The 20990-nt window shown below is 32.4% G+C and overlaps 2 protein-coding genes across 2 annotated transcripts; both read left to right on the top strand.

Annotated features, from left to right (window-relative positions):
• Nucleotides 1-194: 194 nt before the first annotated feature.
• LOC127067584 (ATP-binding cassette sub-family G member 4) lies at nucleotides 195-16791 on the top strand. Its single transcript, XM_051002673.1, has 12 exons — nucleotides 195-1069; nucleotides 5453-5619; nucleotides 9068-9300; nucleotides 11075-11192; nucleotides 11681-11870; nucleotides 12392-12599; nucleotides 12759-12935; nucleotides 13100-13467; nucleotides 13575-13743; nucleotides 13842-13942; nucleotides 14038-14193; nucleotides 14276-16791. The coding sequence occupies exons 2-12, from the start codon at nucleotides 5462-5464 to the stop codon at nucleotides 14618-14620; spliced, it is 2223 nt and encodes a 740-aa protein (XP_050858630.1). The 5' UTR covers nucleotides 195-1069; nucleotides 5453-5461; the 3' UTR covers nucleotides 14621-16791.
• A 3317-nt stretch (nucleotides 16792-20108) lies between these two features.
• On the top strand, nucleotides 20109-20986 carry LOC127067595 (40S ribosomal protein S28-like). Its single transcript, XM_051002698.1, has one exon. It carries the CDS (start codon nucleotides 20589-20591, stop codon nucleotides 20784-20786), a length of 198 nt encoding a protein of 65 aa, XP_050858655.1. The 5' UTR covers nucleotides 20109-20588; the 3' UTR covers nucleotides 20787-20986.
• The last annotated feature ends 4 nt before the right edge of the window (nucleotides 20987-20990 follow it).

Below are 20990 nucleotides of genomic sequence, written 5' to 3'. Positions count from 1 at the left end.
GAACGGTATTCCATCTTCGTTGGTTCGAAAGGTACAAGGCCGAAGAGTCAAGAAAATTCAAGTTTCAAGTTTCTCAACAATAAAATAACTGAGTAACGTGATAAAGAAAGAGAGGTAGTGGGAGGGTGAGAGAGAGAGAGAGAGAGAGAGAGAGACAGACAGATCGCTAAGAGTAAAAGAGTGGGGCCCTGGCTCCCGCGAGAGTTGACGTTACTGGCTTTCGACGCGGACAGGTCGGCTCATTTCGACGGTAGAGTCGAACGGTGGTGCATAGCTCGACAGCTGATCTCTCGGAGTGTTGGTGGTGCGTCTTTTAGATCGGCCTCTCCTTGCGTCCCTTTTTTTCTCTCTTTGTTTTTTCTTTCTTTCTCTTTTTCTCTTTCTCTATCTCTGTCTCTCCATCTATCTATCTCTATCTATCTACCAATCTATCTATCTCTTTCTTTCTTATTCTCTATTTCTTATCCCTGTTTATTAAACTCTACCGTCATAAACATTTTTACGTCAAAATATTAAGTGTGCCTGTGTACTTGAACCGATAAGCCCACGCAAACTCGGTGGGCTTTTCCTTTTTATCTGGGTGTTTGACAGAAAAAAAAAAAAAACAAACAAAAAAGCAAATAAATAAAAAGAAAAGATAAAAAAAAAGAAAAAAAAAGATAATAAAAAAAAGAAGAGGAAGATTAGAAAAGTGGGCGAAAAAAGAGTGTCATGAATCGTGGGGTGCGTTATCGGTAACGGAGAAACAAAAGGATCTTTTGCCAAAGAAGGATCCACGGTCGCTATAGTGATAGTTCGAATTAGTGTTCCTTCGATCGCTGCTTGTCCATTTCTTTTTTCTTTTTTTTTTTTTGGTTCTTTTTTTGTTGAAGTTTTTTTCTCGTTTGTTTGTTCGTGAGAAAGAAGAAAATAAAATAAATAAATAACGGGAGGATTTCTACTGCGTCGGCAGGGATTATCCAAATAAAAAGGAACAACCCGAGGATGCTTCGATTTTTCTTCGGTGGGTTATGAATTCGGATATAACGGAGAAACACCAAACCCATCAGCATCAACTCGTCGTTCTACGGTGAGTGGAATATTTTTTACTCTTCGCCCTTTATCCTCATGACCTCGGACAATACGTTCTTTATAAGTATGATCTCCCTCGACTAACGTTATTTGTGATACTCGACGATAAAGTATAATTATCGGATCAAAATGAATTTGCTGTTTTGCGAGTGAACGAACGAGTATGCACACGTGCATTATATTTTTTGACTTGTTTTGAAGACCGATGAATAAAAAATATCTAATTGTTATTGGATTCAGAATTATTTTAGTAAATTATTACGTTATCGATAGTCTAAATCCGACGGCTTAACGAACGCAAAGGATAAATTCAACGAGTTGTAGTTAATATCGGAATAACGACGGCTACAAAAATAATTTCATGATAATGTTATCAAAGTGACTTTATATGTCGAAACATTTTCGTTGAATTTTATGCGAGAAATAATAAAAAAGGTTCGACGTAACTATTTTCTTATCGATGTGTAATTCCGATCGTAAAATTGTACCGTTGTGTTTCTTATGTACCATTCTTTTCTCTTTTTACTTCTGTTTCTTTCTTTTTCTTTTTTTTGTTTTAAAAATAATCCCACAAGACGCATCGAAAGCACCTCCTGGGTCTCTATGTAGGTCGTGGCGAGTCGAGGCTCACAAGCACGCTTTTCGTTGATAATGGTTGTCCTTGTTTCTAGTTTTCTTGTCTCTGGACCGAACCATCTTTCAAAGTTTTTGGACAAAAATCTTCGTTTTTTCTTTTCTTTTCTTTTTTCGAACATTGAAAATGATGCGTGCGAGAGTGGAATTAAATGTACACAGATGTTTTTTTCCATTATATCAATCTAAATAATTTATTGAATTAATCAAACGTTAGAATTTTCAAAACGTTATTGTCTAAAAATAAACTTCATTAGTTCCATTTGTTTCATTCGTGTCTCTTAATAACACGTTCGTGCACGTATTTATTAATTTTGCCTGATGGTATTTTGTGAAAAGGCAAAAAGAAAAAGAGAGAAAAACGATCAGATAACATGAACGATAAATTTTCTTTCTTAATATACGTCATCATTATTCGTAACGTCGATAAATTATTTCTTAAACGATATTGTAATTTCCTATTAGTTTTTAATCAATAATACATACTTAATCTAATGTAATTATCTTATAAGAGTATTACAGAAGAGCGATAAAATGAAAGTTCATACATCGCGCGCGCGCACACACGCACATATACATATATACATGTATATAATATATATCTAATTTGAAACGTAGAAAATTAGGTTCGTCTTTCCAAGATCTATCTCTAATTAAATTCAATGCTCATGCTGTTTCTTCGTTCGAATGCACATTGCACACGCGCGAATTAATGTTGCGCCTGCGTACTTTGATATCTTTCTCTCTCTTTCTCGTTTCTTTTCTTTTCTTTCACATGTATTCTTCGAATGAACGGATTCTCGTCTTACTCCTTTAGCTAAGAAGCCGATCGATCGTTGAGCCTATAAAATCATAAATAGGATCGTGTTTTGCACGCATATCACCCGTTATCTCTCTATTGCCGTTAACGAATCCAATCTGAATTAATCAAACCAGCATTTGGCGTCTCTCTTCTTCCGTTCTCTTTCCCCTTCATTCTCTCTCTCTCTCTCTCTCTTTCTATGTATATATATATATATATATATATATATATATATATATATACATATGTGTGTATATATATCAAAGAGTAGCTACAAATTGAAATGTGTGTATTCATGACGTTTAGTATGCAAGAGAAGTATTTACGCCTTTCTATTAACTGTGACTGTGAATCGTTTGATATATTAAAATTTTGTATATACATACATACACGGTTATTTATTATATATATTATTAATTATTATATCGTGGCTTCATATACGCACCCGTCAATTATACGTCTCTTTAATGGAAAATATGTAATAATTTGGAAAATTTCAAAAGCAAATCTTAATTGGAATAATTAATAATATATAATTAATCGAAAATAATAATACAGAGAATTTTGTTTCCACGACATCGAACGTCGTTGGAATATTTTGATATTTGTTGATGGTAATTAATAAGGAATATGGAAAAAGAGAAGAGATTAAAAAAAGAAAAAAAAGAAAGAAAAAATGTCCTTGTACGAGAAACAAAAAACTTTGTCGTAAATAGAATATTTTTATTTTGTACCAAGTCATGTCTCATTTTGTCAATACATGTCGATTTAACTAATAGACACGAGTTCATAGAGGTCAACCTCGTAGTAGTTTTTTGCTTCACCGATAATAAAAGCCCAACTGTTTGTACTCTACGATCGAGGTCACTTACATAGGTTAGATGATCGAGTGACTCATGAGCGTACGGACGTATATACTCGTCTGCAAAAATAAAAGAAAATTATCGATTTCGAATTCCAACTCTCTTTTTCCAACTGTATTATTATTTACATCATTATTATCATCATTATTTATTATTATATATTTTTAGTATTATCCGAGTTACGAAGTACTATGGGCACAACGATACTTTACACCATAAAATATGTTGTATCATCATTGCGATAAGCATTTCTGGAGCAAGTCAATTTTCATAAACCGCTACGGTAATTTGCCTTGTTGTAACTTTAGCGTATATTAGCTTGACTCGACAATTTGCATCGAGTAGAATATGGGAGCTTTCTTTATGAAAGAAGATCAAAAGGATAAAAAGAAAGAAATTTTTTTTATACAACTATTATTTCTTTTAATTTCGGGATATAATAGAAATATGACAGATGACGTTTAATGCTAATTTATGTATATACATTTTTTAACTTTTGATTTTTTTCATTATTAATATTCAAGATTATCTTACCTTGAACTATCGATAAAATTTTATTGTGTCATGAAAACAAACTCAGGGTCTTCTTTCTTTATTTCACGTAGCATTCACATATCATTCTTATCACGTGTGCGTTATTGAAAGGTACAATTCCCGACATGTGCACTCATCTTCAAGGAAAGATCGATCAATCGATCGATCTATCAATCGATCGATTTCAAACACGTTGCCCTTTCATTGTTACAAAGAAATGAGTAATGATCGACGACGTGAAAGTTTTTTTAATTAATCAAAAGAAACCTTTCAGAAAGAGAGGAAGGGGGAGAGAGAGAGAGAGAGAGAGAGAGAGAGAGAAAGAAAAAAAAGAAAGGAAGATGCATCTTATTCAAATTTATGTCAATTTTATTTACATAAATCCACGTTAATATCGATATCGATATTGTGCAACATATTGATCTGTTCCTTTTTTTAATACTTTTTTTTTTCATTTTCAATAGTTTAGCGAGAACATTGCGAAAAATGGAAATTGTTGTTTTGTTTTATGGCATTTGGATAAATCGACAAAGCAGAACGATCGTAACAAAAATGATACTAAAAAGGATTCTACCTTTTGAACGATAAAAAAAAGGTGTGCAAGCTTCTCTGGCATTAGTCCAACGATTATCTTCGTCACCGTTCTCTAGCAAAACTTTGAGAATGAATGCGAATTGAGTGAAATTAAATTTTCTTTCTTTTACTCGCACCTGCTGTGTGTATATATATATATATATATATAATAAACACTATATTGGAACACAGTGTTGAGCCAAACGATTGCAATTTTCTTGGCTTTCTTCTTGTAAATCATAAAGACTCGTTCTAGAATATGTTCACGTTTATATGAATGAAAAATAATCTAAGATTGTCAGCTCGGATATGTCAAGATTAATAATAATATTCATTAATCATTCACTTCATTTTTTTATATCCAATTAATCTAACTACAATAAGGCCGCATAGATCGTTATAAATTCGTGGTTATATTCGCGTTAACAGCTCGCATCTAACAATAGTAAATCGATAGTACGATATTTCCTGAATTCTATTTCTAATCTTCCGCTCGCGACTAAATCGTCTCTATTTCATGAAAATAGAAATTCTTACGAATTCTTTATTAAATTGTTATTAAAGATTTAACATCTTTATTAAATTCTTTATTAAAAATTTTCTTTATTAAATTAAAGACTTTTCTTGTTAATCGTCGAACACATTAAAAATATATATTTTTCAACGACGTCCTCGATTGTATTAAAAATTTCAAATGGTCAAATGTCAAGATCATTTAACAAAGACGTGAAAACGTAGACTCTGACCTAATTAATTGATAAGAAAGTTTTGTTATTAAATTTATTGTAGATTCAAGATAGTTCGATAGTCAATATTACGAAAAATCTAGTGACGTTATTGATAATTATTCATTATGCGTTCGACAAAAATATCATTTGCAAACATTCAGCAATGATCTCTAAGAAAAACATAGAATTTCTTGCGTGAAACGAGTAAAATAGGTTTTAATTATTAATTTTCTCTCTAATTTTAGCAGAATCGGATTATGGCAGATTTGAAGAATCTCAGTTTGAGTGGAGGAGGTGGATCGAGATATAATGGCGACGAGCAGGTACAATTTATTGCCGGTGGAAGTCATCAAGTGACAATCAGATCACCACCGCCATCTTTACACTTGGAGAACCTCAATAATGCGGTCCTTGGGTGAGTCGATTTTATTTTTTTCCCTCTTTCATCCCTTCCATGTCACTCGTCTTCTCTCTCTTTTCTTTCTCTTTTTCTTTTCCTCTTTCTTTTTTTCAATTGCCACGATTGCAAGAGAAATACAAATTTGTAAGCGATATAGTGTATCGATGTCGTACGATGTATCAATACGAATACCTCCAGGGTGCTTTTCAAAGTAAATACGCGTGGGCGAGATGCCGGTGAACTCGAATCGTAATGCAAGCTATGCATCGTGTTTGAAAACTTCATTGATGCACTTCTCCAGTAATGGTTTAGCATATTTGCCTTACGTCATTCTTCTCACTCTGAACATTTTAAGGAGAGTCATTACTACTACATTATTTAGTCAGGTTATTATAAAGAAAAAAAAAGAGAGAGAGAATAAAAATTTAGAACTTCTTTCACATCGACAAAATGAGTTCGACGTTAACGAGAGAAAGAATGATATTTAAAACGATGACGAAATACTATCGATCCATGTTAACATTTGTGATCTTTTTCTTGGACATATTGAAAATAGATGTGTGTGTGGATACCTTTTGGTCCCTGCTCGCGTTCTATGCCTACTTCATCGAATGTCGTTTGACCTAAATTCCATTCGCTATTCGAGAAAAAACGTATCTTCTCTCTCTCTCTTTCTTTCTTCCTCTAAATTTGTCCTCCTATCTTTTAGTTCAGTCGAATTTTTATTGTAAACGAACTAAAGGTAGATTCCTATCATGCAAAAGTTTTCTTTTATAAGCTTCTTATGTTCACTTCTAATGTTCACGATTAAAGTACTACGTTTCTTTGGTAAATCGAAAGGAAACCGTTAAAGAAAAGAAAGAAATAGAGAAAAATCATTCTGAGTAAGGATGTCGCCGGTCAAACGTTTAATAAATTTCTATCTAAACTCATTCCTAAGAAAGATACCATTTTCTATCGTTGAAATTTTTCTATCTTCTGCGAACACAATACTCTTTTATATCTTTTCGCTATATATCCCTTTTCCATCGACGTTTTTCTCTGTTCTTTTCCATCTCATATGTCGAAGTAGAGAGTTCACAAACGATAGAAAAGAGGGAAAGGGAGATGAGCAGGGAGAGTTGTAGAGGGTGGGTAGGTGGGTGGTTAGATGGGTGGAATCGTTTTCAAATATCCGCTTTATCCAATCCTCTGAGAGAATCTATGAATGAAGGACAAGCCAAGATCTCCTTCCGACACGCGAACCTTTCCCTCGAAAACGTCCGAAAGGGATTTCAAGGTCTCCATGGTTCGATCGATTCCCCTTCCCGTTGATGGACACACTATCCGAAACTAATACTTATAATACTCCTTGTTGGACTCCTCTGTGCTTGCCAAGGAAACTCGATTATTTTATCTTGTTTGGCATTGCACAAGAACACGGGTATACGATCCTGATGAATAATCGTACGATTTTTAGCAACGATTATTTTGTCTTCTTTTTTTTTTTTTTAATAATATTTATGAATGAATTAATTCGTGTGAAAATGGGAGAGAACTCGACGTTCGTTACATTTTATCGATGTTTGTTGTTAAATAAAATTGTTATAACTAATTGTTACAAATCCTTTGGAGAGGACGATTAAATTTTTCATTTATTCTTTTCACACGATACCAATCCCGAGATTTCAATTATTAATCTCTTAGTTAACCTTTGCCAACTAAATTTCATTTCGACTTATCAAAGACTACCAATCGACGTTGTCGTTAATCTATCGTAATTTACGATCAATGCACTCGACGAGCAATGCTTTGTAAAGTATTATTTATACTTTCCATTTGTGAGCTCGGTCATGGATGATCAATAATTGTATATGTAAGAGAATTAATTCTATATTTTATTTATATATCGAAGATGCTTTTTTTTCTTGAATTTATTGAAAATGCAAAATTTTCTTCTTCTTTTCCTTTGATCTTAATTTAAATCAAAAATCGTAGATGTGTATCGAATCTTCGTGCAGATAAAAAAATATGTTTCATCCTTATCGTTTTTTCCCAATGAGAAAATTACTCGAACGAGTTAAAAAGAAAAAACCAAAAGAAAAAAGAAAAAAGAAAAAAGAAATAAAGAATAAAAAAAAAGAAGAAAGAAGGAAAGAAAAAAATGTATCAGAATTGGCTTCATTAACTATCACTTTTCTCGTTTCCTCGTAATAATATAATTCGCTCGGTAATGGCGGTCGAGATCGTTTTGTGCAATCGATCGTACTTGTATTATAATGAAAAATCCATTTATATAAACGATACAAAATTACAACGTGATATAACATTTTTAATCTCATACGAAAGATATGCATTTAATTTTAATGACATGACTGAATATTTTCATTTATTTTTCTTCCTTTTCTTTGTCGGATTACCTCAAATTTTTTATCATTTAAAATAGATGCTTTTTATAAAGTAAGAAGTATAAAGTGAAGATATTAAAGTTTTAATCGTGGTTCATGAAGAAGATAAACACGAATCGTTATCAAGCAAAAATGTTATTATTCGTTGTATGCTACTCATTTCCTCAGAGACTGCCCATGCTATTGCATAAGATCATTTACATTGTCTATGTATTCTAAAAATTTAAAAGATCGTGCAGGCGGAAGCAAGAACATCATCCGTAATAATATTTTTCTTTGAGAGCTTCTTCTTTTGTTTTTATAGATTTCAATTTATTTAAAAAAGAAATCATTCTAAAGTTCATCACAATTTATTTATACTTCATCGTAAATCAAGAAGATTTATAAGCAACTATAAATTCTAATAAATCTTCTCATGAATTAGATAAGCAGACGATTTCACTGACGGATTTAGCCTTCAATGAACTTGAGGTGTTATATATATATATACCATACAACACAATATATATTTTCTCGCTTCAATTGTTAATGTAAATGAATGAAGTGAGAAATATTATTGGCCAAATTCGATCATATTGTCGAAAATATGGAAATAAAAATTATATACCATTTATCTATTAGATATTAAATTAAATCCATGAGATAATATAAATTTATATCATCGTATAGGGATCATTGTCTTATTCAGGGCCCGAAGTAACTTCCCTTATCGTTTGTGCGTAAATCCGTTACTATGACGTTTATCGATCTTGTTGGATTATCTAATACTATCGTCCACTCGAATAAAACATATTAACGATAATATTTTAATTCTAATAATAGATCGAAATGATACTTTGATTTCAACGATCAGAGATAAGCGAAAGGAAATCTATTTATTCGAAATTAACGAATTTTTATTTCTTGATTTTATATCTGCAAAAATTTTTGTTTAAATATTTAAAAGTTTCAAGTTTCAATGATCGTGTATTAGATGATCTATATAAGCTGATGATGTATGTTAATTTTTTAAATATATTCACAGATGAAATTTATTTGACTCTTTTCTATTTCTTCTCTCTTCGTTCACTTTTTAGAGGCTCGCAGAACAATCTTCAGTGCAGTTGCAACGGTGTCACATCAAACGGGTCTGCAGGCACAGCTTGCACCGGAGGAGTGCTTGCAAGGAAAGTTCCAAATCATAGCGGCGCCAGTCCTGGACAAGGAAACAAAAGGCCGGCGGTTTCACTGACGCATCTACCAAAAAGGCCACCGGTCGACGTCGAGTTTAAAAATCTTGCCTACAGCGTTTCCGAGGGCAGAAAACGAGGTGACTTTATATCTCCCTATTTTTTTTTCGTTTCTTTCGTTTTTTCCTTGTTTCTTTTTTTCTTTTTCTTTTTTTTTCTTTCTTTTTTTCTCTTATCAAAGTCTTAGCACTTAAGAGACAACGCAGTCGTTAACGTTCGAACAAGAAACAAGTTTGAATCTAATTAATTTGCATTTTTTTATCTTCTTTCTTTTTTCTTTTTTTCTTTTTTGTCCAACGACAAGATGATTCATTTAATGTGCTTTGTCGTAAAAGGATCATTCCAAAAGAGTTTTCTTCGTTCATGATTACAATGTACACGTTTTATGGCGACATTTATCTCGCTCTCATTCTCTTCCTTTTTCTTTCTTTCTTTCTTTCTTTCTTTCTTTCTTTCTTTCTTTCTTTCTCTTGTTTTTTCTTTTCTTTTTTTCCTTTTTTTTTCTTTCTTTTTTTTATTTATTTATTTCGTTGTAATTGTTTTATCTGTTTCGTTGTAAAGTGGACGTGTCGGAATTACGTGTATAAAGCATTATATATATAGCTCTCTTCCCCATGATTGCTCTATTAAATTCATCAAAGTAATTGTGGCCATTAATTACAATAACTTTGAATTGAGTCAATGTGTCTTGATAGAATAAATGAACGATATTGCTGTTGGTAATAATATATTTTTTATCGTTCATAATCAATAACTATTATTATCATCGTGAAAATCGTAATTTCGCAAAATTATATTTTTTAAAATTATTGTTACATCAATAAGTGAGAAAGATAGATTTACGTGAGTTTAAGATTTACGATCTTAAAGTTAAAAATGGAAAAACGAGTTACGTTAAGTGAATAATAATCGTTGATTGTTATTTCATCGATAGTCGAAGAAATCTCGAGTTGAAAAATTTACGATACTATCATTCTATACGTGAAATGAATAAAAAAACAAAAACAAAAAAGGTTTTATTAAAAATTATTATTCGCTATGATACCAAACTATTGTCTTGCTCATCGTCTTGTTAATTGACGATTATCTTGGCTTAAGATCGAGTTAAATAAAAAGAGAAAATTTTACGATGCGAATAACTCGAATAGGTTTTACGTTGGACCAACGTATGTGAACGACCTAGCCCGAAAGAATCGATAGTAATGTACCGGCTGGTTCCGGTTTCGGCGCAGATACACTACCGAGTGCAACCGTACTCGTCGTAAAAGAGGTCATCCAGAAATTTGACTATGTATATACAAAAATATATTTTTTTTTGTTTTACACACACACATTTTTAATATACACATATACACGGTATTATATGATCCTTATCATTTTGAAATATACAGCAATAAAAATATCCTCCCTTTTCCGAACTTCATGATTTTCGATGGATCGATCTCGGAAGTTGAAGGATGATCGAATTTGTTCGATCACCATAATTCTAATCTCTTTATCGAGGATCACAAAGCGGCATCTCTTTGACTTGTAAACTATTTCCTCACGAGGATCCTTTTACTCTTTCTCGAAGCAAAAAAATTGCAAGTATTGAAAGTAGGGACTGAGTTAAAAAAAAAAGAAGAAGAAGAAGTAAGAAAGTTAAAGTATTTTTACGGTTTTGAGTTTCGTTCGAAAACTTTGGAATAATAAATTCGAAACTTTTTAGATCGTTGATCCTATCGTATAATAACAACAACAAAAAGACAATTTATATATGAGAAGGAAAACAATAATAAAAAAAATTCGTTTATAAAAAATCGATTATCAATAAAAAATATAAAAATCGTTTATTTATGGTTTTCTTTTTTACAGGTTACAAGACGATTTTAAAATGTGTGAACGGAAAATTCAGATCCGGCGAATTGACGGCCATTATGGGTCCTTCGGGTGCTGGAAAGAGTACTCTGATGAACGTTCTGGCTGGTTACAAGTAAGCAGCATGATTTTATCTCCGTTAAAAAAAATCTTTAGCGAGATTTTCTTCGATCCTTGCGAAGGACGATGACCTTCTGTCTGGACGCAACGTAATGTGATAAACGGCTTACATGGTTGGCCGGACAATTATGAGAACGTATTTATCGAAGGGCAGAACCCTTTATATCCATGCTTCGTCGTTTGATAAAAATACCATCTTCTAGTGTTGACTGACAAGCTTATCTTTACTCTCGAGTACCTCAGCTGACACAAACACAAACGCACATACAAACATGCACACATGCACGCAATATGATTGTATTAGATGAAGATCGTTCGATGAAAGATAAATGAATAATATTGCTTTGAAATGAAACAAGCAACTTCCTTAATTTTGCCTCTTATTTTACATTACACACAGACACACACACACACGTGTATGTATGTATATACATATAATTTTCATCTATTTATTATTGATTCCTTTTTATTATATATTTTTAGAACGTCTCATCTGAGCGGATCGGTATTGATAAATGGAAAGGATAGAAATCTTCGAAGATTTCGAAAGATGTCTTGTTACATTATGCAGGATGATCGATTGCTTCCACATTTGACTGTTCACGAGGCCATGACAGTATCTGCGAATTTAAAATTAGGCAAAGACATCAGTGCAACGGCAAAAAAAGTTGTGGTAAGATCACTATGTATTAATAATTCTTTTTGAAAGAGAACGAGTAAGGTGAATTAAATGTTGTGGTTTTAAGGAGAAACGTAGCGTATCGCATGCTTTCACTTTCGCGACATTGTCGAGTTTAAACACCAATTCCTTTGATTAACAATGTATTCACCGTGTTTTCTTATTACGATACAAAAGTATACTTGTTTCAATGCATCCTTCTTTCTTTCTGACTGAAATTTTCTATATAATAAATCGTAAATCTCTGAGAAATTATATATCTTTTTCAAAATACAGACACGCAGCATTTTTTTCTTACAATCACGATATTACAGTAAGCATTTGGATACACGCGTGTATATGTATGTGTATTCGGAAGTCGATAAAATTTATTTCGATATCAGCGATAATTATTGACGCATTATTGTACTATCGCATAAGATAATATTCATTTTGCTTTGTCGTTTTTGTTGGTAAATTTCTTCTATAAGTAGTATTAAAAGAAAAAAAAAAAAAAAAAAAAAAAAATTTCACAGATCGAAGAAATTATCGAGACTCTTGGATTAAGCGACGCCAGCAATACTCAAACTCATAACCTTAGCGGCGGACAAAGAAAGAGACTGTCAATTGCTTTGGAGCTCGTCAATAACCCTCCGGTTATGTTCTTTGACGAGCCCACTTCTGGCTTAGACAGCTCCTCCTGCTTCCAATGTTTGAATCTACTCAAATCCTTGAGTCGAGGAGGTTCGTAAAAAAAAAAGAAAGAAAAAAATATCAGAGAAGAAAATTTATCATATCTGAATGAATATTAAATTCAATCAGATACGAAATGTTTATACGTTTAAGAATGCATGGACATTGAATAAAAATCAGGAATGAAAACTGGGAATATTTTTATTTTAGGAAGAACGATCATATGTACGATACATCAGCCAAGTGCAAGGCTGTTCGAGATGTTCGATCATTTGTATTTACTAGCCGAAGGGCAATGTATATATCAAGGGAACGTAGGTGGTCTCGTACCATTTTTATCGTCGATGGGTCTCGATTGTCCAAGTTATCATAATCCTGCAGATTACGGTAAAATATTTCCTTTTAATTTATATTTCACTTGTACAAGACATTAGATAACATAACAGATCAGACAATTAGATAATATAACACCTGTTTCTAATCACGAGGTAACGATAACGAAAGCAAACAACAAGTGAGAAAACAACCTTCTTTTCTTTTTTTTTTTTTAGTGATGGAAGTTGCATGCGGGGAACACGGCGAGTGCGTTCACAAATTGGTAATGGCTGTGAATAATGGTAAATGCAACAATTATCAACATCATCAAGCTGCGATAGCGGCGAGTCAAACGGTTTCGAACGATATCGCAAAGCAATCACCTACTCAAGAACAAACCAAACCAGAAGCTGGTAGCTTAATACCAAATGGTGTTGCAAAACCAGCCGCTGATGGTACGGTCATCAATATGCCGATTTCTTGCACGACTTCTTTGCTCGACAGTGCCGAAAGTATAGAGCAAAAAGTTGGCTTCCCGACCAATGGATGGGTGCAATTTTGGATTCTCCTTAAAAGAACCTTCCTTTCGCAGTTAAGAGACATGGTTAGACTCGTCTCAATCTCTTGTCTTTCTTTCCTTTTCTTTTCTTTTGTCTTCGATGAAATACTAATCTCTTTCTTTTTCTCTCTCTTTCTCTTTCGAATCTTCAGACATTAACGAGAACAAGGCTGATTTCTCACATAATCGTTGGTTTTCTCATCGGTGCTATTTATTATGACATCGGTAACGAGGCCTCGAAAGTAATGAGTAATGCCGGATGCGTCTTCTTCACGGTGATGTTTCTTATGTTCACTGCTATGATGCCTACCATACTCACGTGTAAGTTGAATATTATTCATGATTGGTTAGAAAATTACTCAGGTTAATAACTCATCCAAGTATTGTTTTGTCTTACAATGTTTCTATCATCATTTCAGTTCCCACAGAGATGGCAGTGTTCGTGAGAGAACATTTAAATTATTGGTACTCGTTAAAAGCTTTCTACTTTGCTAGAACTCTAGCCGACTTGCCCTTTCAGGTATATAATACAATTAATTAATTAATTAAAATCGATCGTCGATAACGTTACGTACATCCTATTTATTCATCCATCTTTTTATTTTTATTTTACAGATAATCTATTCCATAGCTTATGTTATGATCGTCTACTTTATGACTTCGCAACCATTGGAGACTGAGAGGTTTCTCATGTATCTAAATATATGCGTGTTAACGTCATTGGTATCACAATCAATCGGTTTGTTAATAGGTGCTGCAATGAGCGTCGAGGTAAGCTTTATTTGTAATCTTACATCGAAACGTATCGAGATACAAAGATACAAAGGTACAAAAGATTTTTGATTATTTTTAGAGTGGGGTTTTCATCGGTCCGGTATCGTCGGTTCCGATCGTCCTATTCTCCGGTTTCTTCGTAAATTTTAACGCGATACCATCATACCTAAGGTTCCTTTCTTACGTGAGTTACATCAGATATGGCTTCGAGGGTGCCATGATATCCGTTTACGGCTACAATCGTGCAAAGCTAAAGTGTTCCGATGCATACTGCCATTTCAAGAGCCCGACAAAATTTCTAGAGGAGATGTCGATGGAGAACACCGTTTATTGGGTAGACGTTGTCGCCCTTGTTGGTTTCTTACTCGGTCTAAGAGTCGTCGCCTATTTCGTCTTAAGGCTGAAACTTCGATCTCTTCGTTGAAACCGATTCGACGACGTCGATGCTCCAATGGCGATGGCAGACAATAACATGAAAGAACAAAGAAAGTGAAGAGAAAATGAAAGAGAAAGAAAAAGAGAAAAAGAAAGAAAGAGAGAGAAAAACGAAAGCACGACAGTCAAAGGTATGGTTCTTCGTGGCCCAACAAACTTGCCTGACTTTTTTCAGAAAGAAAGAAAGAAAGAAAGAAAGAAAGAAGAAAGAAAGAAAGAAAGAGAAAGAGAGAGAAACAAAATAAAAAGAGAGAAAAAGAAGTAAGCTCCTTCGACGCGTTTTTACTTCCACGGAGAAGAGCTTCGATCGAGACTGGATCGGATTTTCCAATGCCAGACACTTTTTCCATAAGCGATCCAATGATATTGTCATTAGCATTTTTATAATAAGAAAAGAGATCTCCCACAAGGTTTCTGGCGTTGGAAAATGAATCATGGAAGTAAGTGATAAAAAAGAAAAAAAAAAGGAAACCATCGTTCGCTCTGTTAATATAACATACATACACGTACACACACACATACTGTGTTTCCTTGTGCTTTTGATATTATCCGACTTTTATAATTTGACTTTCTAGAGATCGGTAAAACTATACACATCACTGACTCTTATTATACACATATAAACACAAAAACACAAAGATACAGACAGCAGCAAACAGAGAAGCATAGAAGAAAATTGTAGTTTCGATTATTACCGAAGTTTAGCAGCTAAAGAGTTCATAGGCAGGACAATTAAAGTATGAAGCCTAATTAAAATTTCATCGAATTATTACGGAACTATCGGAGAAAGAGAGAGAAAGAAATAAAGATAAGAGAGAGAGGGAGAGACGGAGAGAGAAAAAAGAAAGAGAGAGAAAGAAAAAGTCGATTATTACTACCAATGAAATATAACCGAAGAGAACCAGAAGATGAATCATAAAAGCGCGTAGAATTACGTAGATATTTCTATAAGGGATGAATGTAGAGAGTGCGCATTAGTTAGGCTATTTTAACGAATCCCGTAATAATAATATCCTAAAACATGCGGACTTGCAATATATTCCAAAAGAACGGCCAGCGTTCGATCGAAGAGTCAAGAAAGTGAGAAAGACAATGTTCATAGCCAATTACTACTAACTCGCCAGGAGCCTTAGGCCCATTCAAGACTCGTTTCCCTCCAACGATCGCGCGTCTATCGTAATTAAATAAACGAGACGAAGGAATGTTTAGATCGTTTCGTTATTAAGTAGATTATACGTAGTTATATATATATATATATATTTAACGGATCAAAACTTAGAAAAGAAAACGAGTCTTTTATTATTCTCATATTTACGTGACGACGTCGTGTGTCTCTAAAGATGTAGCGAACAATTACGATGAACTAAATAAGAACAATAGACCTAATCGAAAAATATGTAAAGAAGAAGAAGAAACAAGTGGAATGATAAAAAAAAAAGAAAGAAACGTAAAGAGGTAAAGATCTACGCGAAAGGAGACGCCGACGACGCATTTATATTCGGCACAATTTCATATACATACCATATGTATAAAAAGGTCCGTAAGGATGAATTCTCTCGATTCATATCGTGTAATTTCATTAAGAAAACAAAAAAATGCATTATATATATACATATATATATATATATATAATGCATATATAAATGTACACGTAAGTACATACATCCCTACACACACACACACACACATACACACGCGCGAGTTTACTTAAATATTTGTAACACGCGAGAAGAGTCGAATACAAATTGGAACGTGCTGTCTATTGTAAAAAGGAACGAAAGAAAGAGAAAAATCAAGAAAAAATAAAAAAAAAAAATAAAAAAAAAGAGAAGAAAAAGAAGAAGAAAAAAAAAAGAAAAAAACTATAAAGAAACGCGAGAAAAATGGGAGAAGCTCACACTTGACCAATCACTAGCTGCCTGAGCGTTTGCTTCTAATAAGTGCGAGTGCTAGCGTAAACAAGTTGCTACAATTAAAAATAATTAATTCGAAGAATCATCAGGGAGGAAAATATCCAACGATCGTTGCACGTACGATGATGACGAAGACGATGACGATGACGATAACCATGATCATGATGTATGTGCTGGTAAAAACGCGCGTATCTTTCCTTTGCGAGCGTATCTTTAAGTGAGATAAATACATCCTCGTTATATTGCATTTCCTTTTTTTTTCTTTTGTTTTCTTCTTTCTTTCTTTCTTTCTTTCTTTTTCTATTTCTTTTTTTTCTTATTCTTTTTTCGCATTTTCATTTCTCTCTTAACCGATAATATTCGCCTTGACGATTCTTTTATGCGGCCTATTTGGGCAATCAAGAAAAAGAGGATAAAGACGAACGATCTCCCTTTTCGTCTTTTTCTTCGTCTATCTCTTTTTTATACGTATAACGAAATAAGAAATAATGAAAACCAGTCAATAAACGAGCGAGCAACTAATGATCTCTCTTAAGAGATAGGGAGAGAGAGAGAGAGAGAGAGAGAGAGGGGGGGGGGGGAGAGAGTGAGAGAGAGGGAAAGAAAAAACTTTTTACTAAAATTCGGATTCATCGATCTTTCTCCCTATATTCCGATAAACACAAGGAAAGCATACGGTTTATTAATCATTAATTATTATTAATTAATTACTATATTTTATTTTATTATACTTATAAATGAGAATTGAATTATTAATTTCTTTTGTCGTTCGACTGGTTCAGTGATAGAAAAGCAGTATTTATATCGATAGACGACAATGTATTACTTATTTCTAAAGATATATGTTTTTTCTTTTCGTTTTTTATTTTATTCTGTCTCGTTAGTTTATAATTTATCGGATATATATATTTATATATATTTGATTTATTAATAATCATCGTCTCATCATCGAATTGTTCGAAGTAAATTTAAATAGTACTCCTGTATTCCTGCTTCGATGGCTTATTTTAATGTAATTTTTTTTTTTATATAACGCGTGTGTGTATATATATATATATATATATATATATATATATATATTAGAAAATATGTATATTAGTTAATGGATAGACTATTTTCATTATTTTTTTTAATCGTGGTCAATAGTTTTATTTATGTTTAGTAAATTTTATATTATACTTGATTATATTATACTTGATCTTTTTTGTGTAAGAGATCCCTTATATATATATTAATGTTTTCATGGTTGACATATCTTATTTTTCGTAGAATGAAATCAATTGTCATAACATTGATTAGATTCGAGAGTCCAACGGACATTTATTTATTTATTATTATGTCCTTTTTATTGAAATGCAACTTTTTTATACGATATATAGAAAGTAGATATTTTTTTTGTTTTTATAAAATGCACCTTTGATCTGAAGTTATTCCTTTTTATTTTAAAGAGAAAAGATAAATATCTTTTTTTTTCTATTATTATTAATTGATAAGATCAGGAATAAAAAAAAAGGATTTCTCCTTTAAATGTTTGTAATATTAGTTTTTCGTTTCTTTTCGCGTGATATGCATTAGGACGTTTTTTCTTTCGAATAAAAACAAAAAAAAAGGGAAAGAGAGAGAGAAACCAAATAAAAATTGCATATACACGCGTAAAGATGTCAACGTTGATAGAAAAAAAAAAGGCGAAAGAAAAAGAAGAAGAAAGAAAATATATGATGATTACTTTCCCGAATACCTGTGATTTTTAATATCGATGAAATCAGCAAGGAATGACAATTGTATATGTAGAACTTGGGATCATTATCGCATAACTCTTTTTGTACACATAATAAATGTATTGTTAATGTAACGAAAAGGAAGAAAAAAAGAAGGAAAAAAAAGACAATTAAAATCCTAGCCTTGCTCTTTTACAGAGCTTTATCCGAGCAAATGCAGTGCATAGAACGAAATAAAAAAAAAAAAAAAGAAACGACATAAGATCGGTGTAAATCGAAATAATAGCGAAAGGATCGATGTATCCAAGGATTATTATTTTTTTCACAATCTCCTTTTCAAGCTCCTTTTCAAGCTTGATTAAAAATATATATATATATATATATATATATATATATATATATATATTATAAATCACATTGGATATAAAAGAAAGATAAAAAAAATAATAATATATATTAAAGTGACGCCTAACGAATAAAATAATTATTGGATCAATAAACTCATCGATGATGATGATAATAATAATAATAATAATAATAATAATAATAATAATAATAATAATAATAATAATAATAATAATAATAGTAATAATAGTAGTAATAATAATAGTTATAATAATAATAACAATATTAATGATTAGCAGTAGAATTAAGAATGATTTACACCAGTCTTATATTTCGGCTAAACGAATGACACATTCGCGTAGAATTGAAATATTTTATAATTAATACTGCCTCGTGTGGAATATATTTCGTATAATATGATTTATTTATTTATTTTTCGTTTTATTTGTCTTTTTCTGTTTTTCTTTTTTTTTTTTTGATTTTCATTGCCGTCCTATTCCTAATTTCCTAAAGTTTATGTAAAAATTTCGTAACCGCGAATCGACAGGAGAAAGGAGAAGAAGATGAAGAAGAATAAGAAGAAGAAAAAAGGAAAAAGGGAAGACGTTTGCTGCTCGTATTGTGTTCAAACGAAAAAGAAAGAAATGTCATAATTAATTCTCGATTAATAATATATCTTCGAACCATCTCTCTCTTTCCCTCTTTCTCTCTTTCTCTCTTTCCCTCTGTACGTAATAGAAATAATTTAGATAGTTCTAATTCTCTCTTATTTTTAGCGATAAACAGTTTCTAGAGGGAAAAAAAAATCACATTCACATATGCCACATAAACGTATACACACACACATATATATATACACATACACACACACACAGACAGACACATCGATGACATTATTCAAAATCGTCAAATCAGACCACATACTGCTTATCAAAATATGCTAAACTTTTTCACGTACGATGTAATTTTATATAAAAGAATATCCGTGTGCATGCGTGCATGCGTGCGTGCGTGCGTGTGTGCTTGCGTGCTTGCGTCTGTTTTAAGAAGCGTGAGATTAATAAGATGAAGATAATGAGAATGAAAGAAGATAGAACGAGAGTGAGAGGGTGAGTGAGAGAAAGAGAGAGAGAGAAAGTGAAAGAAAGAAAGGGAAATAAATATAGACGTCTTGTATGACGCATATAAAGGGTATTTCTTAGCAAATAATTAATTACATGCGTGAGTATATTTCAAATAAAATGTGGATTTAATAAAGACAAACGAGAGACATATTGTTTCTTGTTATAGACAAGAAAATAATGTCACATTTGTACTAAAGCACAAGCGAATAAAATCAATTGTAACAATGGGCGAGGAGCGTCCATCTTTCTTCTATAACATATAAATTATAAAACTACATTGATTTATTAATTAATCAATCTATCGTTTTTCGCACTTAACAATCGATGGATGGACCCGCGTAAATGGAATTTAAATTTGAATTGTTTTTTACAAATTTCCGACAGATGGCACATCGAGCTTGCAATAGCGCGAACATTTGAAATTCTAGAGTTTGAATCGTATCTCATATGACTTTGCGCGACGATACTACTTCGTGCGAGTTGCTATTTTTATTCGTACTAGTCGCTCGTCAATGCTGCCAAATTAATGATTATATATTATCATATCAACTATCAATTTGTATGATAGTTTTTATCTCGGATCGTAAATTTAACGCAATCGATGTTTAAAAAAGGTCCGATCGAATCGATCGAAAACAATTCGTTTTGGGTAAACTTTTTAAGTTCTTCGATGTAACTTTCTTTTAGTTTCTTATTCGACTTGATTTCGTTATTTAGTACGGTTGGTAGAAGTTGAAAGACTTTGGAATAACTTGCAAGACCATTATACTTACGTAACATCATCGTTAAAGATCGAGAACGATTTCGTTCTATCGAAAATATTTTTGACGAAAGTGATCAAATTTTTTTAAAGGATCATGGAAACACCTATAGTGCGTGCACGCGTTGTAAAAGTGCTTGGCAGAACGGGCTCCCAAGGTCAATGTACCCAAGTCAAAGTGGAATTCTTGAATGAACAGAACAGACAAATAATCAGAAATGTCAAAGGACCCGTTCGCGAAGGAGATATCTTAACTCTTTTGGAATCTGAACGAGAAGCCAGAAGATTACGTTAATCTTCCTTTCGATTTTTGCCATTGTGATCACTACACAATTTTACGTATATACATATATACATATACATACATACATACATACATACATACATACATATATATATATATAAACGAGAACACGATACTAACAATTTCGTCGAAATCTTTTCTATAAGATTTGTTTTATATAAAATAAAAAAAAGAAGTTGAAGATTCGTTTACGAT

The sequence above is a fragment of the Vespula vulgaris genome, chromosome 11, assembly GCF_905475345.1.
Source record: "Vespula vulgaris chromosome 11, iyVesVulg1.1, whole genome shotgun sequence".
NCBI classification, from domain to species: Eukaryota; Metazoa; Arthropoda; class Insecta; order Hymenoptera; family Vespidae; genus Vespula; species Vespula vulgaris.
Note: the sequence above shows the minus strand (reverse complement) of the source record. Positions and strands in the feature narration are given on the sequence as shown.

Coding starts and splice junctions, on each gene's coding strand:
- LOC127067595 (XM_051002698.1), top strand. CDS start 20,589: ATGGAAACACCTATAGTGCGTGCACGCGTTGTAAAAGTGCTTGGCAGA.
- LOC127067584 (XM_051002673.1), top strand. CDS start 5,462: ATGGCAGATTTGAAGAATCTCAGTTTGAGTGGAGGAGGTGGATCGAGA. Junction 5,620..9,067: donor CTCAATAATGCGGTCCTTGG/GTGAGTCGATTT, acceptor TTCACTTTTTAG/AGGCTCGCAGAACAATCTTC. Junction 11,871..12,391: donor CAACGGCAAAAAAAGTTGTG/GTAAGATCACTA, acceptor AAAATTTCACAG/ATCGAAGAAATTATCGAGAC.